The following is a 9,662-nucleotide window of genomic DNA, read 5'->3' as shown; positions in this document are numbered from 1 at the left end:
AACAAAATCACAATCGAATATTTCTTTTTTTTTTGGAGTAATGCTACGTTATTTAGTTGCATCCTTTTTGTTCCACTGCATAAATACACCATAAGTTATAAATGTTTTATAAGCAAAATTTCACAGAAATTTGACTTTTAAAAATTATTATAAATTGTTGGTGCAATGCAATGAGATTTTGTGTTTGAACTAAAAACAATAGTAGTATGGTAAGTTATTAATATTAATATGTATATATATATATAATATAAATCTTAATTTTCTTTGTGTTTTTTTTAAATATTTTTTATAGACATCTTATTATTCTTTTGTTTTTGTGGAAAGGAACACTAAAAATTTTCATATGTTTTGTAACATTTTCTGTGTAGCATATCATGTGAGATTTGGTTAGATATTCTTTTTGAAAAAATATCTTTTGTGGTCATCATATGCAGGTGAGGTTTTTAACACTCAGCAGTCGATTGCCACCAGGGTCGATTGGCTCCACTATCCGTGTTGCCACTAGTTGAGGTTGCAATCAAAGCATCCTTATTGAGATGAGTCTCAATATCCACACGACATATGGGGCAGTGTTTATTGGTCACCAGCCATTGGTCCACACAATCTGTATGGAATAAATGCATGCAAGGCAATCGTCTGAAAAAAAGAGAAATTTAATGAATTATTTAAAATACAAAGCTTTTTGATCTTTATGATATGCCAATTTTTAAAAAGTAAACAAATCCAAATCATTTTTTTTCGCCTGAAACGCTTTCAAAGTTAAGAGTTGTTTAACTTATTCCGCAGATGCGTGTGTGTGTTTGTTGTGGAACTCGTACAATACAAAAGAGCTAGCAAATTATCGAATACACAATCGATATTTTATTTTTTGTCTGATGAATATCGATAGATATTTTTCTTATCGATACTACCAAAATTGAACAAAAATAAGCGATTCGATACTGAATGTATCCTATAAGAAAATTTCGCCGGAAGGCATTTGTGCGTGATTGTGCCACGTCAAGTCATATGTCATTAACTTTTCCATAATAACCCGGATCGAGTACTATTTCTCTTAACACTGCAATGAGTAAACGGCTAAAAGAGTAGTTTTTGATGGATGAATCACTCAAAACCACAACCAGATTATCGTTACCTGATCTCCTTTGCATTCCGACCCAACCATACAATGCAATCTCATCGTCAGGCATGGTTAGGTAAGAGTCGCAGTCCTTTACAGACTCACTAAGACAATTTTAAGTCCATTGTGATACCACTGTAGCGACAGATCAAGGCTTCTGGCGAGATTCGAATCCACGAAACCTGCAATAGTAAAAATCGGCATCTGTATGAAGCTATAGATCGATTCAGACCATATTGCACACGTATGTTGAATGCCATGGGAGAAGCCATGGTACGAAATTTGTGCCAAATCGGATGTCAATTGCGCTCTCTAAAGGCTCAAGAAGTAAAGATTCCAGATCAGTTTATATGGCAGCTATATCAGGTTATGTACCTTTTTGCGCTATACTCATGCAAAATTTTAGCCAAATCGGATGATGACTGCGCCCTCTGGTGGCTCAATAAGTTAAGATCCAAGATCGGTTTATATGGCACCTATACCAGGTTATGAACCGATTTGGACCATACTTCGCACAAATGGTGGTAGTGATATCAAAACAACACGTACAAAATTACAGACAAATGGGATACGAATTGCGCCTTCTAAAAGCTCAAGAAATCAAGACCCAAGATCGGTTTATATGGCAGCTGTATCAGGCTATGAACCGATTGAACCATACTTTGCACAGTTGTTAGAAGTGATATCAAAACACCACGTGCAAAATTTCAGTCAAATCTTTAACTCTGGAGGCTAAAGAAATCAAAACTCAAGACCGCTTTATATGGCAGCTATATAAAAACATGGACCAATTTGGCCCATTTACAATCCCAACCGACCGACACTAATAAGAAGTATTTGTGCAAAATTTCAAGCGGCTAGCTTTACTCCTTCAAAAGTAAGCGTGCTTTGGACAGACAGACGCACGGACATGGCTAGTTCGACTTAAAATGTCACGACGATCAAGAATATATAAACTTTATGGGGTCTGAGGCGAATATTTCAAGGAGTTACAAACAGGTGGTGAGTATAAAAATTAGATTTTTCGGCAACCAGTTTTTTGTAGTCGCTCTGTTGTTTTTATTAGTAAATAAGCAGTGAAATTAAAAGAAATTTAATTTTTTTGTGTTCAAATTGTTCATTTGCTTGCTTATTACAAATATGTTGGTGTTTGTAGGCTTCACCATGGTTAAAATCCTCACAAATCAACTTTAGTTGAAAGTTGCAATTCGTAATGCAAATTTGTCAACTGACAACGCAATTGAACTAAGGTTGCCATCCATAATCGAACCATTACAAAATGTAGAGGTGCATGCGAGTGGCTCACTTCGACGAATACCCAGAGTCGGATCCCGGTTTTGAGTTTAGCAAGCTTCCTTTGGCTCCGAGCCAGACTATGATTTTGACTCCGCAGCCTGATCGTTAGATGATTGGAAATCACGCAAGATAACGAAAAGTCAGTATGACGGATCGCTGTCTAGAATTTATATGATAGATTTTGACTTTAAGTCAAACATGAGAAGTTGGGCATGGATCAAGCATTAGCTGAGAGCCGAGGCCTAAAGAACACCGAATTTTCGTAACTATAACATAAAAAATCATAACAGAAAAAATCAACTACATTATCAACCTCCAAAACAGGCCATTGTTCTGGCCTCCTAAGATAGCAGTTGAACCCGCTCAAAATGATGTGTTTTATTATACAATTGCAAATTTGCCGATGAACATTCTATTAAGGAACAGCGGCGATACTTCTCTCATTATTAAACAATAAACGCAACAAATTCATAAAATCTGTCCACTGACGAGGAAAATTTAAAAAAGCTTGACAATACTATTTTACTTACCTCACATCATTTTCAATTTCGAAGAGGGACAAACAAATGGCACATTTCTCAGCATCTTCGTCAGTCTCACTGGGTCGTCGAACACGACGATATTTATGAGGCAATGTATTGCGTTCAATAATTTCCTATAAAACAAAAACAAATAAAAAGAAATTTGTAGAGCATGAAACAGCAAAACTTTTTTTGAAATAGAATGAACTTACCAAAGTTGCTCCTCTTGGCGGACGTATCGAAGAACCAATAACAATACGAGGAGTTGATAAATCAATTTCCACATGCACAGGAGAATAGTGATGGAACATGTGATGATGAACGGCTGGTCTTAAAGCCGGACACCTACGATTCTGTGGTTGTGGGCGCGAATCATAAGGATAATAGGCCTAATCAAGGGGAAAAAATTTAAAGTAATAAACAAAAACATTCCAAAATCATATATAGATAGAACTTACAGGATCCAAACTAGAGACAGGTCCATTGCGGCCATGTACACAGGAACATGCATTGGCCATTTGCTGAAATCTTGTACGAAAACTGCTGGTTAAATTCAAAGGATTCGACGACAAGTCAATGGGCGTAGGAGTCATATGACGACGATGGATTTCTTGAACGTTATGTTGGCGCAGCCAAAGATTTTGATGGACCAAATAGGGTGGTGGTGCACCATGATTGCTCGAACCCGGCCGGAATGTTAGTGAATGTGTATGCGGCAATCCATGACTATGTGACATGGAATGGCCATGATGATTATGGGTTATTATATTTTCATGAGGTCGTGTTGTGGTATGAGCTGAGTGTGCGTGGTGGCGATGATACATGGAATGTGGATGGTATTGCTGGGCGCTGGGAGTGGTGGAACCACCAAAAATAGCCGTAGGAGGGGTGAAAGGTAGAGGTGGAGGATTTATGGGCCGTTGATTGGTTGCAGCCTCTTGCAAACTGGGCTGTAAGTATAGAGGTGTCAATGGTGGTAAAGCCCTTTGAGGTGTATTTTGATTAATAACACCTACCAAACCCAATGGCGCAACAACTGGAGCACCGCTCCCAACCGTGGTATTCACAAACCGTTGTGAGCTATCGGCATAAGGGTTGACTATAAATATCGGCGGTGGTGAATTAGGTATAACCGGCAATGAAGCCGATGGCACAATGGGTGGTGCGGGTGACACAGCAGGCTCCGGCAAATATGGATGCCATACGGTTCTCAAACGGCTCATGCTGTTATTTGAAGAATTTGTACTGTGACAATGCGGAACAATGGTTGTTGCCAATGAATTCGATGAGGTGTCCAACAGAGAAGAGCCTATGGGTAAATTCGTTTGCAATCTATCCGCTGGCGCCAGAGGTTCCGCCGAGGTTTCATTGCTTTGATCGTTGGTCATATAACAATCGATGCAAGGAGCTTGCCAGAGTCTTGTAGATGCCGGTTCTGCCGTATGGGAACCAAGACGTACTGCGCTATTCGATTGATGGGCGTATTGCATGTTGTACCATTCATCGCCCTGCATAGAAACTGATGCTCCAGCCGTACCAGACACCGGTGTTGGCGACGAAGTAAATGTAGTTGTTGGTGAATGTTGCGACCTTACTAGTGCTCTTCCCATTGAGGCATCTTCCAACTCGCCTGCATTCTCCTGAGTTGGAATTTCCAAGGCTAAAGGAGATTCATCGTCGGCCGTTAAGTCTATGGAGAGTATTGGCTCCCTGCTAGAATGTACAAAAACAACTTCATCATCATCACCATCTGTACTTGGGGTAGTGGTTGCATCAGAAAGCCAATCCAACTGCAAGTCGGGAGCAGTAAGCACTGCTGGAGGTTTGATATTCTGCTCCGACGTTGAAGGTTTTACATTTAAGGCCTCCAACAACCTGGCTCTCCTACCACCCCGAGAAGTAGAGGGTTGGTCATCCATGTCACGCGTTGATATGATTTCATTTAATTGGTCTGTCAGAACAAAGTTCTGGGCCTGATCGGAGCTTGTTATTGTTTCCAAACGTATACGTCTGGGAGGCAATGGTGGCGGTGGTAATACGGGAGCTAGGGCTTGAGGTGATCTTCGCGCTGAAACGCCTGCAGGTGCTTGATGGCCAGCATATGTTATGACATACGAGCCGTTGGAAGAAGAACCTGTGCTGGCATCTCTTTGTGCGGACGGAAACAATGTGACGTTGTGACTGTGCACTCCCCCAGAGTGGTTGGAATTTAATCTTTGAATTTTTGAAGATCTCGCCGGCTCCTCTTCCTCCACGTCGCGCTCTCTTTCATCGGATCTTGTGTAGCGTACATGGAAACGAGAGAAAGGCGAATTGGATCTGTCATCTGCAATCTGTAGGGCTTCAGAGGGCTGCGCCGCTGGTGCCGAAGACGAAGACGGCTTATGTAAATTCCAGGCTTGCGAAGAATGGTCATTGCTTTCTTCATCCAAGTTCTGCCAGTAGTTTCCACTAAAGGAAGTTTCTCTTAAACGATGAGATGTCGATGGTTGATCATCACTTAGCCGCCTTTGAGAATTGCTGGAAGTGGTGGACTCCACCAAATCGACAATATAACGTTCCCTGGAGCCATCTCTTTCAGAAGGACGACCTCCATTTCCATTTGGCCCGGCATTTGCCGATGAAGAAGAGGTTGAAGTAGGAGAGGAGCCTACAACATTAGTGGTGGTGGACTTATGTTTCTTCATAGCTGCTGCCGATGTTGTGGTTGTAGTATTTGTGGTACGCGTGTTGGCAAATTGCACATGTTCAGCCTCGGAAGAGGCCGAGGGTGGTCGAGCTAATGAATAGGGCGTTCCGCGACAAGATTCCAATTCCTCGCCATGTAACGCTGTCATGGAAGTTGAGGTGGTTGAAGCAACTTCATCTTCATCTCTAGAAGACAATCGCTGCATCTCTACATCGGCGACATACGAAGACGACGATGAGGCGGCATCTTCGTATATCCTTCTTCTAGGCCTTTCACGATGTCCATTAGTGCCATTATTAAAGATGACATTTGTGCTTGAGGGGGCGGCATACAATTCACCAGCACCGCTTGCCCTGTTGCCTAGCTCAGTCTCACGCTGATAAGGACCTACAAACTCTGAGTTTGGCAAACTTCGAGCCATAGTGGTGGGTTGACAAGTTGAACAGCGGGTATCACATTGTGGTGTTGCTGATGTTGGCAGTGGTTGCGGTGGTGGTGTTACGGAACTTGTTGAGCTACTTGCAGCCGAGTTACAGTTGCACGAAGACGGCTGCTGATGCATAGGCACCATGTAATATCCTTGATAATCATCATTATATTGTGTGTGGTAGTGGTGAGGCCGTAAGGAGGATGGCGTTGGCGGCGGAATATTGCAATGGTAATGCGACTGGGCACGTGAGTGTTGATATGCCGACGATGTACTGCTGGCAGCAGCACTGGTTCCCATGCCATCCATATCTAAATCAGATACATACACCGGTGAGGCATTGCAATATTGTCCAAGCTGCTGATAGGGTTGGTGTAGATGTTGATGCTGCGCTGGATGGTGGCGATGATGGTGAAAATATGGCCAATAAAAACGATTTTGCTGCAACTGTTGTGGCGGTGGTTCACTTGAAGTGCTCACTGTTGTCGACGAAGTAGCGCTGTTATTGTCCGTTACATAAGATCTTAGAGGAATAAACTGAGCTCTGCTTGCAGAAACATTTGGGCCAACATCCTGCAAACATTGAGAAATGGAATCAAAGAAGTTTGTTTGTTTAGATCCATGGCTACTTACTTCTATAACATAAACGGTTTCATAATTAGCAGCTGCAACCTCCTCGTTCAAATGCTGCTGCACCTCCAGTGAAAGTTCATTTTGATGATTGTGACGATGCTGTTGATGACCAATTTGAGACTGTTGTGATTCCACACTACGCAGTGTGGTTGTGGTCGTTGGATTGTGGTGCTGAGACTGATTGCCATCCTTCTGATTTGTTTCCATTATAAGGTTGTATACCAATGAAATTTCTGTTCATTGAAAACAAAAGTGTAGTTAAATATTGTAAGTTGGAAGTATGGGAATTTAAAATAAAAAAGAATTGACATTGAGGAATAAATAGAGGTACTCATAGAACTGCCTTTTTAAAATAAACAGTATGGAGCTTATGAAAAATGTCGATTATCAAGTCTGGGATGAGCCATCAACAGTGCGTTAAATTTTCGAACAAAATTGGTACGGAATAACGCGTCTCCCAGCCATCCGCTTCATCTGGGTTCGTGGGCTACCAATCATGAAACCTAATTTGACGACCGAAGCAGCAAAGTTAGCGAATGTGCATAAATCTCTGAGCAAACCGCCGAAAAATACAAGCCAACTCGAGTGAGTGAGCGAAAAGGGAAAAGGAACATTCTACAGAAGGCAAGGAGGCCAAAATTTAACGCAAAACCACAGATTTTCGGGGCCAGAGAGATAGCCGAAGACATAGCATAGACAAAGCCGTCAAACATATGGGCCCTGGCGAAAAATCAATGCTTATGCTGCAACATCTAGTGAATTGGAAGCCAATACCTGAAAGTTACCCTGAATCTATTTATCTCCACCCTAGTAACACTTGAGATATGGAAAATAGGTCGTGTGGTCTCTGATCTTAAGCCAGGAAAACATGCCGTATCCCAGGTCGCAAAGCCACATGAGCGGTTCCTAGGATAAATTCGTCTCTACTTTCAGGATTCCAAAATTGTTCGGGATCTAATAACAAAATCACGACCCACGTGAAAATACGACACAAGAGTAGAAAACGATTCACGAATTACAAGAAAATTGCAACTCACTTGCCTATTTTCCCAATAGTGTCAGTGTGCCTTAATCCGTACGTTAAAATACCGTATGATATTTTATATTCACTTATAACTGTTGCCAATGCAACTTCATTTTACCAGACCAATATAGTCCTTGGGGAACGCCCACCACCAATTTCAGATGACAAAAGGACATACCTAGAAAAACCGGAACTACTCTTCCCCAATAAGTATACGGATGGTGCAACAAACAGAACTCATATCGCTCGAGGTTAGAGGACGGACATTCAACGGTAACGAGTGGAGAGTCTCAGTGTTCTTGCTGAAATATTGAGTGTATGTGATACTAGATATGACAAGTAGAGTTGTTGACACCTTTAAAAAACTGTCATTTTTGAGCGGCGAAATGTGCCAGATGCAGTTATGTGGTCACAACAACCAACTAATCTAACTGCCTTTCGTTGTAGACGGCTCACATTGAACCAGCCAGATTCCTGAAGCTAGATCAGGAGACATTAATTTTAACTTTGGTAAGCAAGGTGGGGATTTGGTAGGTTTTTTTTTTTGAAAACTTTAAGTTGTCAGATTTTCTCGTTGTGGCAACACAGACTATGTCTTATATATGTACCCATTCTAAAAATGAAATTTAGATTTTTGGCATTTTTATAAAAGTTAAAAGGAAATCTACGCATTTACTTATTATGAATTTGTGCGAATGTTCCTAAGCAGATGTTTCCTTTTAAATTATTCATGTCAACAAAATGTTTGCTTGGCAAATTTCATATGTAAACAAAATAGTTGTTCTAAAACAACCGAGTACTAAAACTTAACAATACCACACTGATGGAATTCAAAACTAAACTTTGTATTGTACCAAAAGGCGTACCAATGGCACCAGAAAAGTTCTACCAAAGACTTGTAGTTAATTCCTTGAACTAACATGCCCAGAATCAGGTTGGCAAAATTAAGCATTTCATTTAAATATTAAATATGACAATACTTTGCGACAAATGTAATCAACACAAGACATTGAATTTACGAATGCCCAATTAACGTTTAAAAGGACACACTCCCTAGTATTTCATCCCTAGTATATTTCATCAATGACCAAAACTCACGTCTGATGGGACTCAATCACCAATAGTGAGTCACTGATGAAACTAACAAACGCATTACAGATTCCACGAAATGTATGAAGATATGTAATTATTATTTGATTACGCTATTTCATTATTTGCTACAACTCAAACTTACCGTTCGTGGCTTCAGGTTGCTGCTTATTGTCACCACTAGCTCCCACTAGAACATACGGGGCAAGAGGTAGAAGAAAAAAAACCAGACAGACTGACGAAAATGGGTATCAGCCACAGAGACACCGAGACACTTAAAAATTGCTGATTGCCTTTGTTTCGATGGAAGTAAAAATTGTTCTGTTGTTCTTTCTCAGCAAAATTATATCAACATCTAAAGGGCAGGCAATACATTTCGAAAAAAAATCTTAAGCGACGACAGACACCGACCGAATTTCCTTCCTCTTCAGTTTTTACGTTTTTTCTTTGTATGTACTAAAAACCAAGTGGTATTTTTAATATCGGCCCGTCGTGTTTATTAAAAGCACATCTATAATTTCTTTGCCTTAATTCAATCATATTATACACTTTTCCGTTTTTCAGGCCACAGAATATATTTTTATAATTATTATATTTTATATATTTTATATTTCAATATTAGGATTTAGAGAACGAAGTGGGGACCTTAAAAGTGATTATCGACTAATCGATTATTGGACTTTTTGTGTGAAAATGTCACAGACGACTTTTAGTAGATAAATAACCCGAATAGTCGATTATAAAATTGATTGATCGACGTTTTATATAATGGTTATGGCCCAAGGCAGATTTAAAAATGTGGTCTCACGCGAACAGCTGGTAACAGCCAGCCAGGTTTGACGATATTCAGAAGACCGATTTTT

The 9,662-nt window shown here is 40.4% G+C and overlaps 1 protein-coding gene across 2 annotated transcripts; it reads right to left on the bottom strand.

Annotated features, from left to right (window-relative positions):
* LOC106081904 (mucin-5AC) lies at positions 1 to 9,427 on the bottom strand. 2 transcript variants are annotated; one of them, XM_013244160.2, is made up of 7 exons: positions 8,945 to 9,426; positions 6,687 to 6,919; positions 3,954 to 6,626; positions 3,396 to 3,887; positions 3,150 to 3,326; positions 2,947 to 3,071; positions 1 to 636 (listed from the first exon to the last, which is right to left on the bottom strand). In XM_013244160.2, the coding sequence occupies exons 2-7, from the start codon at positions 6,891 to 6,893 to the stop codon at positions 444 to 446; spliced, it is 3,867 nt and encodes a 1,288-aa protein (XP_013099614.2). In that variant the 5' UTR covers positions 6,894 to 6,919; positions 8,945 to 9,426; the 3' UTR covers positions 1 to 443. The 2 variants fall into 2 exon arrangements, with proteins under 2 accessions (XP_013099614.2, XP_013099612.2); XM_013244158.2 differs by having other exon boundaries at positions 3,396 to 6,626; positions 8,945 to 9,427.
* Positions 9,428 to 9,662: the final 235 nt, after the last annotated feature.

The sequence above is a fragment of the Stomoxys calcitrans genome, chromosome 2 (assembly GCF_963082655.1).
Source record: "Stomoxys calcitrans chromosome 2, idStoCalc2.1, whole genome shotgun sequence".
NCBI classification, from domain to species: Eukaryota; Metazoa; Arthropoda; class Insecta; order Diptera; family Muscidae; genus Stomoxys; species Stomoxys calcitrans.
Note: the sequence above shows the minus strand (reverse complement) of the source record. Positions and strands in the feature narration are given on the sequence as shown.

What these genes read in the sequence shown, in the direction of transcription:
- LOC106081904 (XM_013244158.2), bottom strand. Translation starts at nt 6,893, where the DNA reads ATGGAAACAAATCAGAAGGATGGCAATCAGTCTCAGCACCACAATCCA. An exon ending in CGCCAAGAGGAGCAACTTTG is followed by an intron (nt 3,072 to 3,149) that starts GTAAGTTCATTC and finishes TTTGTTTTATAG; the next exon opens with GAAATTATTGAACGCAATAC. An exon ending in GAAATTGAAAATGATGTGAG is followed by an intron (nt 637 to 2,946) that starts GTAAGTAAAATA and finishes TCTTTTTTTCAG; the next exon opens with ACGATTGCCTTGCATGCATT.